The following is a 22,736-nucleotide window of genomic DNA, read 5'->3' as shown; positions in this document are numbered from 1 at the left end:
ACCCAATCTGTTACCCCCGGGAAACCATCCTTGTAACCATTGATGCACTTCCTTATACACAAATATTCCGCACGGTCCAGGGCCTCGCTGCGATGGAGCATTTCCTTTCACGTCGATCACCTGCCACCCTACCTAAAACCCTCTTTCATCACCACCTTAGCCAGCATCATCCTGACCCACAACTTCTTCACTTTTGAAGGCCAGACATACCAACAACTAAAGGGGACAGCCATTGGGTACCAGGATGGCCCCCACGTACGCCAACCTATTTATGGGTCACTTAGAGGAAGCCTTCTTGGTTACCCAGGCTGCCAACCCAAAGTTTGGTACAGATTTATTGATGACATCTTCATGATCTGGACTCACAGTGAAGAAGAACTCCAGAATTTCCTCTCCAACCTCAACTCCTTTGGTTCCATCAGATTTCACCTGGTCCTACTCTCCAAATCCCACGCCACTTTCCTTGACGTTGACCTCCATCTGTCCATTGGCCAGCTTCACACATCTGTCCACATCAAACCCACCAAACAAGCAACAGTACCTCCATTATGACAAGCTGCCACCCATTCCACATCAAACAGTCCCTTCCCTACAGCCTAGGTCTTCGTGGGCAAACGAATCTGCTCCAGTCCGGATCCCTGAACCATTACACCAACAACCTGAAAACAGCTTTCGCATCCTGCAACTACCCTCCTGATCTGGTTCAGAAGCAAATTACCAGAGCCACTTCCTCATCCCCTCAAACCCAGAACCTCCCACAGAAGAACCCCAAAAGTGCCCCACTTGTGACAGGATACTTTCCGGGACTGGATCAGACTCTGAATGTGGCTCTCCAGCAGGGATACGACTTCCTCAAATCCTGCCCTGAAATGAGATCCATTCTTCATGAAATCCTCCCCACTCCACCACGAGTGTCTTCCGCCATCCACCTAGTCTTCCGTAACCTCTTGGTTCATCCCTATGAAATCCTCAAACCACCTTCTCTACCCTCTGGCTCCTACCCTTGTAACCGCCCCCGGTGTAAAACCTGTCCCATGCACCCTCCCACCACCACCACCTACTCCAGTCCTGTAACCCGGAAGGTGTACACGATCAAAGGCAGAGTCACGTGTGAAAGCACCCACGTGATTTACCAACTGATCTGCCTACACTGTGAAGCTTTCTATGTGGGAATGACCAGCAACACAAACTGTCCATTCCCATGAATGGACACAGGCAGACAGTGTTTGTTGGTAATGAGGATCACCCTGTGGCTAAACATGCCTTGGTGCACAACCAGCACATCTTGGCACAGTGTTACACTGTCCGGGTTATCTGGATACTTCCCACTAACAGCAACTTGTCAGAACTCTGGGAGATGGGAACTTGCCCTTCAGTATATCCTCTCTTCCCGTTACCCACCAGGCCTCAACCTCCGCTAATTTCAAGTTGCCGCCGCTCATACTCACCTGTCATTCCACAACATCTTTGCCTCTGTACTTCACCCCGACTGATATCTCTGCCCAAACTCTTTGCCTTTACAAATGTCCTGCTTGTGTCTATATATGTGCAGAATGGATATGTGTGTGTGGGCGAGTGTATACTTGTCCTTCCCCCCCCCCCCCCCCCCCCCCCTCCCCCAAGGTAAGTCACTCCGCTCCCAGGATTGGAATGCCTCCTTACCTCTCCTTAAAACCCACATCCTTTCGTTTTTCCCTCTCCTTCCCTCTTTCCTGATGAAGCAAACCGTTGGTTGCGAAAGCTTGAATTTTGTGTGAGTGTGTTTGTGTCTATCAACATGCCAATGCTTTTGTTTGGTAAAAGCTTTCACGGGGTAATGACACAGTTATCAATTTGAATCTATGTTACAAATATAACTCACTTTTGCTGAGGGACACAAATTACACTAGCTACTGAACACATGAACAAATATTCCAGTTGGATTAAAATTTAATATGAAGTTACTAATATTATCAGAGACTACATGTAAACAGTAAAGCAATTGTCTGTATACACTTTTGGAAACTGACCTCACAATCAAGTAATGTTTTCCTGTTCCACATAAGAACATCCAGCACAAAATATTTACGTTGCTCCCTGCACCACACACAGTCCAACATTGTGCCTGCTGGTAACACAGATTGGAACGATGCAGTCGGTAAGCCCCTCTTGTCATAGGCTCTTGTCCCTCGCTAATAAAAACAATGAGAACAGACACTAGTGAAAAAAAATTAGTCTAATAACATTACCATGCCCACAATTCTTCACAGTACTTGGAATGTTTGATATGAAACAGCTAATAGTCATGCCCATAATAAATGAGAACTGTTCACAATCATTTGTAACAGGCAATTATCAGTGCTGACATTTTCAACTGGAAAATAAATTCAATTAAAATTCATATCTGTGGGTTGTACATGAGTTTTTGATGACATTTAATGTTAATGTCATGCCCCTATGAAGGATATCATATAACTTGCTCCAAAGTCGTATGAACTATACTGGAATGTAAAATTTACTTTTAATGTCAACAACATAATAGAATCACTTTCCTTGACCTGCACATCGCATATATTAATAAGAAACATACTCTGTATTCATTGTAAATCTATGGCCATTATCCTCATTACAAGTAAAAATTTGTATCGCCTCCTTTCAGGGTTTTCTGAGTATAATTGTTAACCTATTTCTAGACATGGATGGATGCTATGGTGAACAGAATACTTACATTGCTTAGGAACATTAATTAAATATGCAGAGAAATGTTACATTATGGACAGTAGCCTTTAATAAAATTTTTAACTATTTGAAAATTGAAGAAATACTTACACAAAACCTGAATCCATAAACTGTAACTCATCAAGACAATATACATGCACTTGAAGGCAGAGTTGTCCTCAACCTGAACATCAAAGTGGTTTACTAAGCACAATCTTATACTAGAAGTTATGCCCTTACCTTTCTCCAAACTTAGAACTGACTTACCCACAGTGCTGAGCCGTTGTACAAGAATGCCAAAGGATGCAAATAAACAAGTTCTTTTTATGATAGAGAATCTTACAAACTCAGATAGGAAGACACATAAACGAACAGACCAATGGATAGGTAGATAGACAGATGGACGCACAGACATATTATGAAAAGGATAGATTGCTACTTACTTTAAAGATGACATACGGAGCTGCAGATAAGCACAACGAAAACACTGTCACGCATTGAGCTTTCAGCCAAATCTCTCTTCAGAAATGGAAACACACACACACACACACACACACACACACACACACACACACACACACACAAAGCACAGCTCATACATGATCACTATCTTCGGCAGCTCAGGCTGTAATGTAACTGTGTCATGTTGAATGGGAACAGCAGTCCATGGCAAGAAAGCAGAAGGGAGGGATAGCAATAGCAGGGTAAGGGAGGTGGGTGGGGGGGGGGGGGGGAGGGGGGTCATGGAAGAGAGAGAACTCAATACTGCCTGGCAGGAAGTTCAGGGACTGGATGGTGGCAGGGGTAGGAGGCTGTGGAGGACAGAGAGAGGGCTAAGAGTGAGGAAACTTGGCAGATAAATCCGCCTTTCAAGCACATTTAATTCAAGAAAGAGAAAAAAATTGATGGAGGAGGAGGAGGAGGAGGAGGAGGGGGGGGGGGACGGACGGACATGAATGAGTGCATTCCCCACACATGAATGTGTTAATGATTAGTTTATGTATTCTTACCATTTAATTGTATTCCCATCAGTTCACCAACATATCTCTGTCTCATACACACATGAACTCCAAGAGCCATGATGTATAGTGGCATACAGGATATATGATTTCTTCCTTTTCCTATTCCTCAAATGGGAAATGCTCAGTTAAGAATGATTGGTTGAACATCAATCATATCCAAATTTCTAAGTTTGCCACAGACTATGACTCTCTGAAAACCAACAAGGCACACTGATACTTTATTATCCTTATTTACGAAGGCTGATAACAATTTTCTATCCTGCTGTGCTGCAAAACGTGACTCCTGAAGTATCTACAAAGATATTTATTGATAAATACAGCAGCATAGTGCAGCCTGAGTGCACCCATTGAGAGTTACATAATTCTGACTTATCCCCTTAGCCAGGCCCTTGCTAAATGAATTCAAGGCAGGGGAACCAGACACAGAATAGGTTGCATAGAAGTTCTATAACCAACTTCCACCACTGCTACTATTATAACAATGAGCTGCAACTATTTACTTCGCAGCAACAAATCAACAAGAATTACACAGAATGTAAAATAAATCAGTGAGTCAGAAACCAACACATGCACTGTTATTTAGAAATGAAACATTCCACACAGAGGTGTATAAACAGAGAGTGGAGGCGGAGATGGGAGAGTGGAGGCGGAGATGGGAGAGTGGAGGCGGAGATGGGAGAGTGGAGGCGGAGATGGGAGAGTGGAGGCGGAGATGGGAGAGTGGAGGCGGAGATGGGAGAGTGGAGGCGGAGATGGGAGAGTGGAGGCGGAGATGGGAGAGTGGAGGCGGAGATGGGAGAGTGGAGGCGGAGATGGGAGAGTGGAGGCGGAGATGGGAGAGTGGAGGCGGAGATGGGAGAGTGGAGGCGGAGATGGGAGAGTGGAGGCGGAGATGGGAGAGTGGAGGCGGAGATGGGAGAGTGGAGGCGGAGATGGGAGAGTGGAGGCGGAGATGGGAGAGTGGAGGCGGAGATGGGAGAGTGGAGGCGGAGATGGGAGAGTGGAGGCGGAGATGGGAGAGTGGAGGCGGAGATGGGAGAGTGGAGGCGGAGATGGGAGAGTGGAGGCGGAGATGGGAGAGTGGAGGCGGAGATGGGAGAGTGGAGGCGGAGATGGGAGAGTGGAGGCGGAGATGGGAGAGTGGAGGCGGAGATGGGAGAGTGGAGGCGGAGATGGGAGAGTGGAGGCGGAGATGGGAGAGTGGAGGCGGAGATGGGAGAGTGGAGGCGGAGATGGGAGAGTGGAGGCGGAGATGGGAGAGTGGAGGCGGAGATGGGAGAGTGGAGGCGGAGATGGGAGAGTGGAGGCGGAGATGGGAGAGTGGAGGCGGAGATGGGAGAGTGGAGGCGGAGATGGGAGAGTGGAGGCGGAGATGGGAGAGTGGAGGCGGAGATGGGAGAGTGGAGGCGGAGATGGGAGAGTGGAGGCGGAGATGGGAGAGTGGAGGCGGAGATGGGAGAGTGGAGGTGGAGATGGGAGAGTGGAGGTGGAGATGGGACAGTGGCGGCTATCGCCCCCTCCACTTCGAAGTGTGAGGGGGCAGCATATTGTTTCTGCTGCCATAAGTTCACTTAAGATATGTACATATTCTAAATGCAGAGCCAGCGATAAAAATTATGCTGTTCACTAGTAAATATGCAATCATTATTTTAATGGCTACATAGCAAAAAAAGGAATGGTAATGTTCTCTGCTATGACTGCATTAGGTATAGCCAATGTGTGAGCACAAAATGAAATAGGTTCTTTTTAAGGTGGTCTCACAGTCATTCAGCAGCATACCTGCAGTCTGTGACATTGGTTGGCCAATATGAGAAAGCCAGAACTGCATTACAATTCATTAGATAGAGTTGGGGGGTGGGGGCAGATAGAGTTGGGGGGTGGGGGCAGATAGAGTGGGGGGCAGATAGAGGGAGGACACAGAGGGACAAAGGACATGCGCTATAACGTAGATCAAATGATAAAACCCACCCTCTCAAATAAAACTTAAAACTAAATCGGCCAATAAGGCGTTGTCAGATAAATTAGTGGCAACGACTCCAAAAACCCAAGATTTCGTCGCTGGGCAGTCAAAATGGGACAGTGCACCAGAAAATGGGCCACTGTCAACCAGGCGCCGCACCAACACTTAGGCTGGATTTCATGGCACAGGAGGTAACTGTGGGTTGCCAAGTGCGGCCGATGCGGGGCCGGAAGAGGACAACTGATTCCCTGCGAGAGGCCCGCATGGAAGTCTCCCACACATACGTAGTCTCCTTAATGACACACAGTTTGTTGTGTGTACTGTTATGCCATTCCATCTACCAAAGCCGATAAACCCTACGGTGTTAAGTCAGAACACAGGCCAGATTCAGAGATGCCCATCTCCAGACGCGGTTTCCGCAGAGCCTGTTTGGCCAGCCTGTTGGCAAATTCGTTGCCTGGGATCCACACAAACACCACTGAATGATAGGACCAGTTCAGGGCATAGATGGAATCCTGGATGAACACTACCGAAGGATGGTGAGGGTAGCACTGGTCGATAGTTTATAGGCTGCTCAAGGAGTCAGTACACAGAATAAACGATTCCCCAGTGCATGAACAGATATACTGAAGTGCACAAGAGATGGCCACCAGCTCTGCAGTGACTACACTGCAGCCATCGGGCAAGGAATGCTGACCAAAATGCCCTCTGTGGACGTAGGCGAAGCCAACATGACCATCAGTCATTGAACAGTTGGTGTAAAGCACTTCAGAGACCCGGAACATGTCAAGAATGGAGAGGAAGTGACAGTGACAGGAGTAACTGAGTCCTCAGGGTCATGCAAAAGGTCCAGACGAATCTGTGGCCTAGGTGTAAACCATGGAGGTGTATGCAGACGGGCCTGGATGGGAGGTGATAAAGGGAAGGATTCCAGTTCAGACAGAAGGGATTGCACACAAACTGCAGTCATTAGCCCTGACCTGCACCATCGACGCGGGAGATGGACTGCCACAGGTAGAAAAAGAAGATGGTAATTCGGATGCTCAGGAGAATTATGAATGTGTGCAACGTAACTGCTGAACAGCTGTGCACATCGTATCTGCAATGGAAGGAATCCAACCTCCACCAGGACACTGGTCACCAGACTCGTTCTAAAAGCTCCCAACGCTAGGCAAACACCACAGCGGTGCACTGGGACAAGTACATGCAACACAGAGGGTGCTGCCGAACCATAAACCAGACTTCCATAGTCAAGACGGGATTGAACAAGGGCTTTGTAGAGCTGCAGTAGAGTAGAGCAATCTGCACCACAGTTAGTGTAGCTCAGGCAGCAGAGGGCATTGAGGTGCTGCCAGCACTTCCGATTAAGCTGACAAAGGTGAGGTACCCACAATAATCGGGCGTCTAAAACCAGTCCTAGGAATTGATATGTCTCCAGTACAGTGAGTGGATCATCATTAAGATAAAGTTCTGGTTCTGGATGAATGGTACGATACCGACAGAAGTGCATGACACACGACTTAGTGGCCGAAAACTGGAAGCCATGGGCGAGAGCCCATGACTGCGCCTTGTGGATGGCTCCCTGTAGGCACCACTCAGCAACACCAGCACTGGTAGAGCAATACGAAATGCAGAGGTCGTCTGCATACAGAGAGGGCGAGACGGATGACGGACAGCTGCTGCTAAAACGTTAATGGCCACCAAAAATAGTGAGACACTCAATACAGAGCCCTGCGGGACCCTATTCTCCTGGATATGGAAGGGGGCGGGGGTCTATGGGAGGCACCAACTTGGACACGGAAAATATGGAGCAACAGGAAATTCTAGATAAAAATTGGGAACGGGTCTCTGAGACCCCACTCACATAATGTGGCAAGGATATGATGTCGCCAGATGGTGTAATACACTTTGCATGTGATCAAAATAGACTGCAACAAGGGTTTGGCGTCTGGAAAAGGCTGTTCGGATGGCAGACTTGAGGGACACAAGATTATCAGTGGTAGAGTGCGTCTGGTGGAAGCCGCCCTAACATGGAGCCAGTAGGCCATGTGACTCCAGGACCCAACCCAACCGCCGACACACCATACACTCCAGCAGCTTACAAACAATGTTGGTGAGGCTGATGGGCCACATCAAGGGGATTTTTACCGGGTTTGAGCACCGGAATGATGTTGCTCAGGCTAAAAACATAGTGCCCAATCTGAAGTCTAGTTAAAACTATCTTCTCCCAATGACGAGGCCGGGAAGATGTCCAAGCACAGGGAAGAGGTTTCATGTGCCGTTATTTATTATCGGGAAGTGCAGACCAATGTGTGTGCCATAAAAGAGCAACACGATGACATAAAATGTCTCTGTAGATCGGCAAAGGGAACCATGCAAAGAGCAGGCCGAGGAAGAGAGACTGCAGCCTTTGCCGCTGTATCGGCTGCCTCGTTTCTGCGGGTACCAACATGCCGTGGGATATACAGGAATGCCACAGAGATGGCCCCCAAGTGGAGCATGTGGAGGCAATACTGAATCCGGTGGACCAGAGGGTGGACAGGATAAAGAGCTTGAAGGTTGAGAAGAGAGCTGAACGAATTGGAGCATATAATATACTGTATCCGCTTATAGTGACAGATGTATTGGACAGCCCAGAGAACAGCTTCAAGCTCCGCAGTAAAACCCGAACACTGGTTGGGAAGCCAAAATCTAATACGGGTGTTGCCAACAATATAGGCACTCCCAATACCAAAGGTGGTCTTTCAGCCATCACTGTAAATAAATGTAGCACCCTCCATTTGTGCGCTTAGAGCAGAAAATGCCCCATGACAAAGTGTGGGAAGGGTACTATCCTCAGGAAGCTGGGAAGGTCATGGTGAAGGCAGGTCTGGGGGCAAAGACAAGGTGGCGTCGTACACCCAATTGTCAAGAAAGTTTTAGGAAATTTGAAGGAAAGGGAATGTAGCAGTTGAGAAGAGGAAGACTCCCAGTGGTAGTAGTGAGGAAGAGCGGCCTGCTTACCCTAAATCCAAGGAGGTGTCGAAAGAAAGGGCATGAGTTTAATGAGAAGGCATGGAGGACATAACTAGCATAAGGACTCAGAAGGACAGCTCACCGATTGGACAGTGGAGGTTCAGCAGTCCCAGTGTAAAGGCTCTCCATGGGGTTGGTGTAAAGAGCTCCAGAGGCGTGTTGACCCAATGAGTTAGAAATTGCGACTGGGTCCACTAAGGTATCTTGCGCAACAAGATACAAGGGAGAAACTAGACATGCTGGATAGCTGTCGAATTCAACTCCAAACTACAGATGATGGAATGAAAGTGTTAAAGGAGCTGGTAAAGAAGGCACAGCTGCCTTTTGCTATCGCGGATGATGTGACGGGATCGGGTACATAACATTTATAGCGGATACAGTTGGCCAACATAAAAATGTGCAGAGCATGTATCCACACTCATACTGTGTCATGGCACACCTCGTTCCACCAAGGAACTGAGGGGAGGGTGGGGGGACATCAGGGCGTCTGGTGGAAGCCGCCCTAACATGGAGCCAGTAGGCCATGTGACTCCAGGACCCAACCCAACCGCCGACACACCATACACTCCAGCAAGAGGAAACCAGTAAAAGCACTGAGCTAGCTGACCAGTACCAACCGAAAGGTCCAAATGAAAGTAGGTTGATGTGGAGGCAGACAAAAAAAGTAGGCTCCCTAGTTTTGAGGCAAACCAGATCTGCTTGGTGGAAGACATTAATTAATAGGGAGCCTGCCTGACAAGGACGCAGAGATCCCCAAAGTGGACAGTGGGTGTTGAAATCCCCAACCAACAAATAGGGGGTGGGTGGGTGGGGGGGGGGGGGGGGGTGGAAGCTGATCAAGGAGATGAAGGAGATCGGCTCTTGCCACTGGTGTGGATAATGAAAAGTGTATGGTACAAAGAGAAAAGGTGTGTCCAGAAAGGAAAAGACGTACAGTGACAGCTTGGAAGGAACTGTTTAAGGGGATTGGATGATAATGGATAGTATCATTGAGAAGAATTGTAAGACCCTCGTGTGCTGGAGTTCCATCAACACAGGGGAGATCAAACCAGGAAATGAGGGAACACAAAGCGATCATGGGGACATAGCTTTGTTTACCGAAGACAGAAGACGACCGGGATATATGATATTAGGAGGATTGACAATTCATACAGATTAGAGTGAATGCCATGGATATTCCAATGGATATTGACACAGGGTGGACAGAAAACGGAAAAATCTCACCACAGTTGCCGTCAACTCAATAACCGCTGAGAGCCGGTGGCTGATGGCATGGAACGGCATTCAGCCAAAGGCAGAAGATCCTAATCCCAAATTGTTCGTGGGGCAGCTCCTGCCACCAGTGACTGGCTGGTTGGTCAGCCACCAGTGGTGTGTCTCAGCAACATGGAAGACGGCTAAGGGCAATTACTGCTGGGTGGTGCTGTACAAGGGAGATGCCATGGCGGAGAATGATAGGCACTATAGTTCTTATGAGCCTTCTTGAAAGCAGGACGTTGAGATGAGGGAGGATTTGATGATTGTGAGGTCTGTGTATGTAAAAAAAATCTTCATAAGTAGGCTCTTTTTGGAAGTCCGGGTGTCCGATTTTGGGGCCCTTGATATAGTAGGAGCCGATGAAGGTTGAGTCTTAGAGGGAGTAGGTGATAGTGTGGAGATTGAACGGGTGATCTTTGGGCAGGCCGATTTGACAACTGTGGTGCTAAAGGTGAGATCGCAAGTCCGCGTGGCTACCTCCTTAGTAGGTCAAGGAGAGGCGAAGACAGTGCTATACTTACCAACTGGGAACACAGTGGTCTTTCTACTGGTGAATAACTTACGAGCAGCAAAGGTAGACACCTTTTCCTTCGCTTGGATTTCCTGAATAATTCATTCATCTCTAAAAATGGGACAATCTCTAGAGGAAGCAGTGTGGTCGCCCATACAATTGATGCAATGAGGGGATGGAGGTGGACAATGACTATCATGGGCATTCCTGCCACAGGTAACACATTTGGCCATATTGGAACATAACTGGCTGGTATGATTAAACCGCTGACACCGATAGCAATGCGTAGGGATGGGTATGTAAGGGCAAACTGAAATCATCTCATATCCTGCTTTAATGTTCGATGGAAGTTGAACTCCATCAAATGCCAAGAAGAGAGTGCAGGTCAGTACCAATTCCTTTTCAACCCTTTTCATGACTCAATGTATGGTCGTTACACCCTGATCAGACAGGTAATTTTGACTGTCCTCATTGGATAATCTGTCGAGTGATCTAGTATAAACCACCCCGCGTGATGAATTTAAAGTATGTTGCACTTCCACCCGGACAGGGAAGGTGTGTATCAGTGTAGTTCAAAGAAATGTATGTGCCTGGAGGGCACTGTCTGTCTCTAACAACAAGGTGCCTTTTCATAACTCAGAACAAGACTTTACAGGACCTGCAATTGCATAGACACCTCTCTGAATAATGAAAGGGTTGATTGTGGAGAAGTCTTGACTTTCGTCAGACCAAGAAACAACTACGAACTTTGGCACTGACAGAAGAAAAGAGACTCATCTAGCTTTCTCTTGTGGGCAGAAGTTGTAGAAGTACAAGAAACCATTGTGAAAGCCAGACACCCCTCCCTCCTTCCCCCCCCCCCCCCCTTCGTCGAAAAGGCTCTCATACCAGTTGCCATCCCAATGTCATCATTTGATGCAACTATGTGGATAAGTTGACAATACAACAATTTGTGCTTGGATCATCATGAAAGAGTTAATCGATAAAATGATGGATGTTGTCAATGTACTTGATGTGTATTTCTCTGTGATGTTTTGGACATAACACATATACAAGTGGCACAATATGTCAGTGAGCACCAGAGTGTACTAGTCTGGAATTGCTACTGGTGGCTAAGAAAAACAGCATTAACCTGAACACACATGAACAGGGTTTGCACACAAAGTAAGTTCCAGAATACTACAAGAAACTAATGCTGGAGTGATTGAACAGTCCACAGGTGCACTGCCAGTTCACCGTGTCCAATGGACACAATATTTTGGCAATGAGACACGTCGCCATCGTCAGTGCGCTGCTCGTAATTGCTAAGCAAAACGGTATTAACTTGAACACACATTAATAGTTTGAGCACAAATTAAGTTCCACAATACTGCAACAAACCGATGTTAGCATGCTCACAGCATTTCGCATTCAACTGTTGAGACAGTTTCTGTGTGTTATCTTTATAGGCTAATGGTGACAGATAATAAAAATGTTTGATATATTGAAAAGCTGGTTTAGTAAATACTAGAAAACTCACCCTAGATGAAACTACCAAAGTTCGCTTGCCCACAGGACAAGGTACAACAAACCACTTGCTATCCAAATCTGCAGGGACTTGCAGCAACCATTCAGACATCATTAGAACACCATAGTATGGCCACTTTCTTGCAACCTGTGGCAAGATGAAGGGGCATGAAAGAATTCAGTCAGTAAGGTTTTGTATCTTCATAGTTTCATTAAATTAATTAAAAGTGAATGCAGACAGATAAAGGAACTAATCAAAGAAAAAACAAACCACTGAATTTTCTGCACTATTTACTTATTTATTTATGCCAAGACCAACTTAAGAAGCTATCATCGCAGCTCAGAAAGCTCACAGATAACCTACAAATGAATAAATGTGGTAAGAGACTCAAGAGAATTTTTTAAAATCATAATTTGGATTACAAACCACTCATGTAAAATACACTAATAATGTCAAAATTTACAGAAAATTTAACAGATAATCAGAACTGATGTTAACAAACACCATCTAAAGTCATTTATGCCATATTAAAATTCTACAGACCATGACAACTAGACAATTAAGAGTGAATTACATGTACCCTAAGATATAATGAAAACTAGTTAACTGTAAAACAAGAGCTTACTAGACATTAGATACTTCTTTAGCAGTTAATGTCAAACTTCATAATGAAGTCTGCAATGACAGTTTGGTTAGCAAATCTAAGGAAACTTTGTTTTATTTATTACATTTAATTACATAATTGCTCACCAATAAACAGTTATTTTAAAGAGAGAGGGCAACTACTGGAGATAGGGAGAGGTGGTAAGGGGCATAGAGACAAGGGAAAGGCAGGCAGGCAGGTACAGGAGGGAGTCATAATGAGTAGATAGAGGTGAAGGATGTGCAAGAGGAAGATGTGAGGTAGCAGGAGGAAGTGTGACATCAAGGAGTGTGGGAAGCAAGAAGAAGAAGAAGAAGAAGAAGAAGAAGAAGAAGAAGAAGAAGAAGAAGGGGAGGAGAAAGAGGAGGAGGAGGAGGAGGATGAGAAGGTTGAGGAACAAATAGAGAGACAGTCGAGGCATGCAGCCACAGCCAACAGGGGTGGGTGGGGGTGGGGATGGAGGAGGTGATAGAGGGCAATGATAGATGGGAGAAGAGAGTTTTAGGGGGAAGAGGAGTGGGAGACAGCAGAAAGTGAGGAGATGATGAGACAAAGGAAGACGGGAAGGAGTCGGAAGAGTGTGGGAAAAGTGGGGATGGGAGAGAAGGTCGACTGCAGTTGGGAGGAAAACAAGTGCAGGTGGGGAGGCGATATGGGCAGGAAGGAGATAGCAACAGGGGAGAAGGCAGGACAGGGTTGGCTGATGGGAGAATGGGAGGAAATAACGGATGAGTGGTGAAGGGGTCCAGCATGGGGTAGAGTCCAGATCGGGGAACATTTATGAAGGTGGGATGGGGTGGAGGGGGGGGAAGGGATGAGTGGTGAAAGGTTTAGAAAATGGGCCATGAGAGGTAGGGGGCAGTGCTTGAGGGGAGGGGTGGGACTGTGTAAGATGGAGGGGGGTGTGAGCATGGAAAGGGGCAACTGAAGGGGGAAGAGAAGAGGGTTTGAAGCGATGAAGGGTTGGCCTTGCCACTGACGGTAAACATCTTTGTGTGTGTGTGTGTGTGTGTGTGTGTGTGTGTGTGTGTGTGTGTGTGTGTGTATATATATGTCAATAATATTAGAAACTGTGTGTGACATAGGATTGAACTGGATAATATAATTCTTTCTAGTGTTGTTTCTGAGAGAAATTAAAAGTGCCCAAATAGGCTACAATGGCTAGTGAATCATAAGATTTCTGAACACGATGAGATGAAGAACACACACAATGAAGAAATAAATTATGGAAGAATTCTCATCCTAAATTATGTGGAAGGTGGTTGCTGGATGTTGGCAATGTAGGTGGCACATTGTGTTAACTATTATAAATACAATGGTAATTTTAATTCCATTTCTGTGTGTTTCAGAAAGTAATTAAAACTGGAATGTTTTGCTACTACTTGTGATCCAGTAACTAAAACTACTAGGTTATTATTTGTAAGTGATGTGCCAATAATGGATGTAAACATTCTGAAGGACTGACAAAGTTATAGAGTAGAAGTCTCATTCTTACTCTAAGTGTGTAAAGCTTACTCTGGGAGTAGTGCAGTCCATTGACTCATCTTCAAGATCTTCTTCCAGGACAAGCAAGCCACGTGTTTTGTTGAAGGATTCATCCCTACTCCTATATAAGAAATAGATAAATACAGCAGAATGCAAAAACAGTTTTCAAGATACACATATAGTTACTGTAAAAGAAGGCATTAATGGATTGGAAACTCCTCACTTCCTAGTTTAGTAACTGACAGATGAAGTCTGTGTATTTTTACCTAGTAGCAAAATGGTTAGCTGGATGGTGGGAGGCTCTTTATTTTAAATGTGTATAACCAAACAAGGGTAAACTTGTTCATAGTGGTTTTGGGGATTCTGCAAGTTCCAGTTATCATATGCAGGATACCTCACTGTGATGGGGAACCAGTTAATTCATTCACGAAAACTTATCACTTCCCACTCAGAAAACTTGCTGTAATATTACATTTAATAATAGTTTTGAAACTATTAGCTACCTACCATATAAGTTGTAAACAGCAGGGGCCATTTCAGTTCCCACTGGTAAACAAGAGTAAGTCAAATGAAGAACATAAATATGGAATCGCAAAAGCAAACAATTACCGCCCAATCTCTCTTCTGACAGCTCTAACAAAAATTTTTGAGAGAGTAATGTATTCAAGAGTAGCCTCCCATATTTGTAAAAATAAAGTACTAACAAAATGTCAGTTTGGTTTTCAGATAAGCTTTTCAACAGAAAATGCTATATACGCTTTCACTGATCAAATATTAAATGCTCTGAATAACCGGACATCACCCATTGGTATTTTTTGTGATCTCTCAAAGGCCTTTGATTGTGTAAATCATGGAATTCTTTTAGATAAGCTAAATTATTATGGTTTGAGTGGAGCAGTGCACAAATGGTTTAATTCATACTTAACTGGAAGAATGCAGAAAGTTGAAATAAGTGGTTCATGTAATGTTAAAACAGCTGATTCCTCAAACTGGGGGGCTATCAAGAACGGGGTCCCACAGGGTTCGGTCTTAGGTCCTTTACTGTTCTTGATATACATTAATGACTTACCATTCCACATTGATGAAGATGCAAAGTTAGTTCTTTTTGCTGATGATACAAGTATAGTAATAACATCCAGAAACCAAGAACTACGTGATGTAATTGTAAATGATGTTTTTCACAAAATTATTAAGTGGGTCTCAGCAAACGGACTCTTTAAATTTTGATAAAACACAGTATATACAGTTCCGTACAGTAAATGGCACAACTCCAGTAATAAATATAGACTTTGAACAGAAGTCTGTAGCTAAGGTAGAATTTTCAAAATTTTTAGGTGTGTCCACTGATGAGAGGTTAAACTGGAAGCAACACACTGATGGCCTGCTGAAACGTCTGAGTTCAGCTATGTATGCTATTAGGGTTATTGCAAATTTTGGTGGTAAGAATCTCAGTAAATTAGCTTACTATGCCTACTTTCATTCACTCTTTCGTATGGCATCATATTTTGGGGTAATTCATCGTTGAGTAGAAAAGTATTCATTGTTCAAAAACGTGTAATCAGAATAATTGCTGGAGCCCACCCACAGTCATCCTGCAGACATCTATTTAAGGATCTAGGGATCCTCACAGTATATATATTCAATTATGAAATTTGTTGTTAATAATCCAACCCAGTTCAAAAGTAATAGCAGTGTGCATAGCTACAACACCAGGAGAAAAGATGAGCTTCACTATGCCGGGTTAAATCTGACTTTGGCACAGAAAGGGGTAAATTATGCTGCCACAAAAGTTTTTGGTCACCTACCAAACAGCATCAAAAGCCTGGCAGATAGCCAACTAACATTTAAAAATAAATTAAAAGAATTTCTAGATGACAACTCCTACTCATTGGCTGAATTTTTAGATATAAATTACGGGGGAATAAATAAAAAGAAAAAAAAAACTTAAACATTAGTGTCATGCAATATTTTGTGTAATGTAATATCTTGTACAGACATCTTTTATTAACCTGACATTTTCCACATCATTATGAAGTGTCGTATTCATGATCTATGGAACAAGTATTAATCTAATCTAAACAGCCATGACACCATTAGTCTATAAATTAGTCAGCATTTTTATAAAAGTGGAAGCATTGTGGAGATGCCTATAAAGCAATACAGAAGTAGCAAAGAGATTGTGTTATTCAGCTTCTGAAAAAGTAGGGTGTGAAACCTATTTAAAGTAAATACATAATGAAGGTCTAGTATGGGGATGCAAGCTTGTCACAGCAACAAATAATCGTAAGGAGTCGCAAGTTTGCAAGTGGTGTGCCGTGAAGCCAATGGTCTTCATCTAGATCAGGCACATTTAGTTTCGACTTCCGAAAACAGCACAGCCACTGAAGACTTTGTAATGTAAAACCTCTGAGTGACAGCAGATCATAAAGCAGCAACTGTAAATCATTGCCATTTTGCAACACATCAGGTTGGACATGATGTGCTCAATTTGTAGGATGTGTCTGTAACACAGGTTCCACAGCAGCTTACACCTGGATTAAGAAAAAGGCAAGTCTATGCCTCTTAAACAAGATGGTGATGTCTCACTTGCAAGATCTGCCACAAGAAATGATACCTGGGTTCAGTACCACCAACCAGAAATAGAGTGTCCAGGTAAGGAATGTCAAAATTCCTAAAAACCCAAATCAAATACATTCTTAATGCAACATCATTAGGGAAGTTATGTTGGTACTTTGCAACCAAAAAAGGCATAATCATGAAGCACCACACATTGTGAAAATCCAGTATCACTGGTGCATCACACTCAGATCTCCTAAAAATCATTTACAGGCTGCTATTAAATTAAAATAATGTGGACTGATAAACGCAGGAGTCGTGTTTTAGTACGAGAATGTGTGACCCATATGGCCCATGCAACAGTTGATAAATTTTACACCAAAAATGCAGTGTGTTCAGAATTCTCTCTACTCACTAAACCTTCTTTAGAGCTATTTCCAGATACTTTGAACACTCAAAGAAGGTTTGGGTGCCAAGAAGACTTATTTCTGGTGGACAGGTATGCTACACCATGGAAAAATGTTTGTGTTGACGCCTATATTAATTATTTTCTTTGGGAATTCAGGCACTTCAGAAGCTCCAGCAAATTGCATTAAGTATGATGGGGAGATGAAACTTTTTGCAGATTTGAGCTGTGTGTGCACACAGATATTTGACATTCTCATTTGTCTCACTCTCATATTTATGAATTCTGCTATTTTCAAATTGTGACATATTATTTTAGCATTTTTAAAATTTTAGATTTTATAAAACCAGAATTTCACCACTAAAATTATCAGAAGAACAATGAGAATTTAAAACTTCTGAACACAGGAAGCACAGTAAATAACTACCGAAATAACTAGACATAAAAAAGATAAACTTGAAATATGTAATTGATCACAATTAGGAGTTGACGAAAGTAACACTGTTGTTCAAAAAATTTAGGAGCTAAGATGAAAATTCAAACTGGAATATTTAACGCTTTAGACACATATTCTGTTGATCCCCAAAATAGACGGCAAGTGCCCATCCAAACAAACTACCTTCTGATTAGCAAACACCTGCCTTCACCATACATATGCTCTGTGCCCTCTATTATCAGGTCGCCTACTGAAATCTATACACTACCAGACACGTGCTCAGTCAGGTCTCCCCCAAGGAGAACGACTCCATGCTTCCAATTTTGTTGTGTGCTGGGAGTATTTTGTCTCACCTTGGTGGGTGGAATGCACTTAATGGCCAAATCATCAGCTTCACTGCCTGCAACTTCTTATCCTTTGCTTCACATCACAGTTCCTCCCCCTGCCCTGTGTCACAACAGTGAGGTGGTGGTGTTCAGAGGAGCCACACTCCTCCATAACCACTGCACTCATCATAGTCATTTTGAAAGAATCTTTATTGTTGAAACACTTCCCATACAGACAAATATTGTGATTTAACAAAATAGACATTGAAACTTGACATTTAGGACCATTAATTAGTACAAGATTAGCTTGTGCCTAAACGGTTCGATTACTCATTGATCAAGGCGCCAAGGCAGTTACAAGAGCCAATTAAAAATGGTGCAAGGTGCACAAAATACTGGAAAGAGATGACAAGACTATAACGGAAATGTGTAATGTCAAGCAATGGAACTTTAAGGTTGGCATGTACATCTAATAAACCACAGGAAGGAGCATAAGAAAGTGACAATCTTTACGACTTAATGACTACCTGAGGAAACAAATACTGGTCAGCTGTTCTCAAAGAGTACGATTCATCCAGAGTGTTCTCCTTGGGTACCACTAGACACACATATTGTATTGGTTTACTTGTCTACAGCAGGATGAGGATTAATGAAAAAAACAAGATGACAGAATGCCGAGCAGAGCCAGCAGTGACTAGATCTTATATGGTCAACTTAGCTGCAGCCAGCAGGACAATAACGTCCTTGGCTACTTGTGAATCTGACCATAGTGATGGCCCACAGGGCAGTTGGCAGCAGTGTGTCGAGGAGGAGGCACTGGTCGACATTGGCAAAGCTACTACCATAAAGCAGAATCAGCTAAAAAGGTATCTTGACTCCTCCCAGACTCTAGCACAACAGTCCTGTTTCCACAATATTGTTCTCCACAGCTACAACCAAACAGCATTGTATTGCCAAATCTTTTCCTGCTCTTGTTTTCCTTTCCTGTAACTTACTCTTATTGGCCCATGCACTGTTCATTCTCCAACCAATGAGATGCAGCATTACAAACTCTTAGCATGCAATAGATTTTTTTTTCCATCCTCCAGTAAGTGCCCAATTTCTTAAAGAATCAAACTCCCATATATAAAACATCTTCAAATATGTAATTACTTTACAAATAAATTTCTGTCTTAAATATTTGGATTTAAACAGGCAAGTGATAAAAAAATTAAGAAAGGTGTGAAATTATGTTTAAAGTTTGCCGGAACTCGCTAAGTGGTCTCATGAAACACTAGATCAATACAAACTGGGTAATTCATGTTCCATATTAAGAGAAAAGCTAATTTTTCCATGCATCTCAATATTTATAACGCAATATCTCCTGAACTATGTATGGTAAAATTATATAATTTTATAGGTACATTCACTGATGTATATATAGATACTACCTGCAAAGTGTGTTGCGAATAGAGTTGGCTGTAAAGAGGTGATAAATTAAACCACCATGTCTGATGCTGAAGTTTGACTGCTTTAGAGTGAAAATGCAGCAAGCAATAAACTATTTTTTTTGTTCCTTGTGGTATGGTGTGCGTGGTGGTGTGGTGTGTGGTGGGCTGGGGTGCAGCGAGAAAAAGTTTTGTATAGGTCTGAAATTATGTGTAAACTTTGTCTGTAGTTGCTAAGTGGTCACATTCTCAAACTTGATGAATGAACCCCATGTATTAGTGCGCTGTCAATTATACTGCAGTAAGACAAACACACAGTTTCTGACTGTAATACTTGTCTTGTTGTGTTAAACTTATATTATCTTTTAATGAGTAGATTATAACAGCATTTAAAATTATCAAATATGGTTGATAATTATGTGAAATACTGAAATCAAATTTCTACTGCTGCTACACTGCAGTTGGCACTGAGTTCCAGGATAATATTTTAGTAATATAGATGCCATGCCATCTGTTGACAAACAGTTAATGGGAAGTTCCGAAATACCTACACCAGTTTATGGATTGAAAACAAACACAAATAGAGTTACTTGCATATTAAATTACTTCACTCCTAAGTTTATCACTACATACACACATTTCTGTCGTGGGAGTACAGAACTGCAATATTATTTATCACATACATTATGGGAAGTATATACAGGGTGAGTCTAACTATTGCCACCTAGAATAACTTCTGAAGTATGATAGTAGCTGAAAAGTTTGTGGGACAAATGCTGCATGGGACAACAGGGGCCACAATATGACGTATTGGTTTTTTGTTGCTAGGTGGGGTCTTGTCACAGATATGTTGGTCAACAAGGTTTTTTGAAATGGGACGCTACAGTTTGGTACTTATTTTCTGATAGTGGCTATCGAGATGAATCCAATGTTGTGTAACAAACAGTAAGGTCTTTGAAAGTCAACGAAGGTCAAAAAGGTGACACGAACGTCCATTTACAGAAGGTGTTTGAAGTGATGACCATTGGTATCAATGCAGTGCTGCAATCTTCTTATCATGGATTGAGTGGTATTCCTCATTACTTCAGCAGTTATCGAAGCACATGCTCTGACAATTCTCTCTCGTGTATCGTGAAAATAGTAAATATTCACTGAATACGGCGTATCCATCTAACGTGACAATGACGTGTAAACACCATTCGACGGTTTAGCAATACAACACTAATAGGAACGGCAAGACTAGTATCGTCAAATCAAGCGAATGTGAATGCTGTATTCCTTTGAAGAACAAGTCGATATGCTTCTCATTTACGAGAATGCCGAGGTAATTCAGAGAGAGCTACAGACTTGTATGCTGAGAGATATCCTCAACGTACTCACCCTACATGTGGTACATTTAAATGTGTGTACGATACACTGAGAACAACTGAATCTTTAACGCATCGGAAAAGTATCAGGCAAAGGTAAGTTACTAACGAGAAAATAGAAAATGGTACTCTTGCCACTGTGGTTCGAGATTCTCTTGTTGGTTCATGTTAAATCACAAGGGAATAGGGCTTGGGCCAGAGTAGTAGTGTTCATGTTCTGCATCACCATAAATTTCACCCTTACCATATCAGTCTCCACCAAGAATTAACTGGTACAGATTGTATGCGTCACACTGAATTCTACCGATGGGCTCAACTTCAGATTCAGAGGGATGACACATTTATGAATCTGATTTTATTTACTGATGAGACTACACTCCCAAACCATGGAAACATTACTTTGCATAACATGCATTACTGGGCAACTGAAAATCCATGTTGGCTGCAGCAAGTTGCACACCAAAAACCATGGATGGTTAATGTATGGCGTGGGATTCTGGGTGACAGAATTATAGGCTCCTATTTTATCGAAGGAAATCTTAATGGTAGGAAGTACACAACATTCCTGCAAGAAACATTAGATCTGTTATTGGAAGAAGTCTTCATCGTCATGTCCTCCTCGCCATGTCCAGTGACAGCGACTCCATCAGTCGTTTAGTCCGTATTGTGGTGGGCTCAGATGTAGATTGCAAAACTGAGCTTTGCTTTGAAGATCTGGTCACACAAAGTGCAATACAGTTTCCCAGTGGAACTATACTTATAGATGTAATTAGGCTTGGGCTTAGATTTGCGGAGTTTTCGTTTATCGTTCGGGTTCTTTAGGCGGATATGCTCGAATTGTTCCACACTCTTGTGTACAGTTAGACACTCTGATTGGTGCAATGCAAGCTCCTCCCAACGTTTGCTCGGAATGCCACAGGCTGTGAGGTGGCATTTGAAGGTGTCTTTATATCACAGGTGTTGGCCACCTTGCTGCCGCTTTCCACACAAGAGCTCTGAGTAAAACACCGCTTTGGGAAGGCTACTGTCGTCCATGCATATGATATGGCCACTCTATCTCAGTTGGCGTTTCATTACGAGAGCTTCAATGCCAGGCAATTTCACGCGACGCAAAATCTCCATGTTGGGAACATGATCTTCCTATTTCATGCAGAGAATTGATCTCAGACAGCAAAGATGAAAGGTGTCTAGCCTCCTAATGTCAGCTTTATAACAGCACCAGGTTTCTGAGGCATAGAGTAAAGCTGGTAATATTATTGCTTTGTAGACCGCAATTCTAGTTTGTAGTCTGAGATAGTGATTTCCATACTCGGCGAGGTCAGTTTGCCAAAAACTGAGGCTGCATTGGCTATATGAGCTGCAATTTCTGTTGTCAGTTCTAATTTGGCTACCTAGATATTTAAACTGCGACAAGTTTTCCAAATGTTTGTTGTCCAACTTAATACTGCAGCTGTCTGCATTGGAACCCTTAAGTGGTTGTTGAAGGACTTGCATATTGGTGATGCTTATGACTAAACCAAATCTTCTGCATGAGTCATTTAGCAGGATCATGTATGTTTGGAGAGATTCAGGAGAATTAGCCGTCATGCATACGTCGTCTGCATAAAGAATTTCTAAGATAGATATTTTATTTACGCAACTTTTTTTCTGAGGCAAGAGATATTGAATACACTTCTGTCTGTTCTCGAGTCAAGACCCATTTGACCACTGCAGGCTTTGGTCGCGTCTCTCACAACAGCTGCGAAATAAAGCGAGAAGAGTGTGGGAGCCAGTACACAGCCTTGTTTTACAGTGCATGTCACAGGAAACTGGTCTGAAAGCTCATTTTCATGGTAGATTTTTGCCATCATGTTGTCATGAAACTGTCCTTTCAAGTTAATAATTTTGTCAAGGCAGCTGGTTTTCTTTAGTATAATCCAGATAGCTTCCTCTGAGACTCGGTCAAATGCTTTTTCCAGGTCTACAAAGCAAATGAACAGAAGCTGATGTTGCTCTAAGCTTTTCTCTTGCATCTGTTTGACAACAAATATGGCATCCACTGCACCTCTGTTTGGGCAAAAGCCACACTAGGTCTCTGGTAGCACTTTCTGCAAGGTGCGTTAGCCAGTTGTTGAGTATGTG

At 43.3% G+C, this 22,736-nt stretch overlaps 1 protein-coding gene across 3 annotated transcripts in view; it reads right to left on the bottom strand.

Moving 5' to 3' along the window:
• LOC124798261 (snurportin-1) overlaps window positions 1–22,736 on the bottom strand; it is an 81,361-nt gene that overhangs the window by 47,017 nt on the left and 11,608 nt on the right. For 2 of the 3 annotated variants that reach the window (XM_047261582.1, XM_047261584.1), the window contains exons 2-4: window positions 14,128–14,218; window positions 11,982–12,116; window positions 2,010–2,171 (exon numbers count right to left, since the gene is read on the bottom strand). In XM_047261582.1, the coding sequence (XP_047117538.1) occupies window positions 2,010–2,171; window positions 11,982–12,116; window positions 14,128–14,218 (388 nt within the window). The remainder of the gene's footprint in view (window positions 1–2,009; window positions 2,172–11,981; window positions 12,117–14,127; window positions 14,219–22,736) is intronic. The other variant, XM_047261583.1, reaches the window with a different exon arrangement.

The sequence above is a fragment of the Schistocerca piceifrons genome, chromosome 5 (genome assembly GCF_021461385.2).
Source record: "Schistocerca piceifrons isolate TAMUIC-IGC-003096 chromosome 5, iqSchPice1.1, whole genome shotgun sequence".
NCBI classification, from domain to species: Eukaryota; Metazoa; Arthropoda; class Insecta; order Orthoptera; family Acrididae; genus Schistocerca; species Schistocerca piceifrons.
This window is presented reverse-complemented; position numbering and strand designations above follow the sequence as displayed.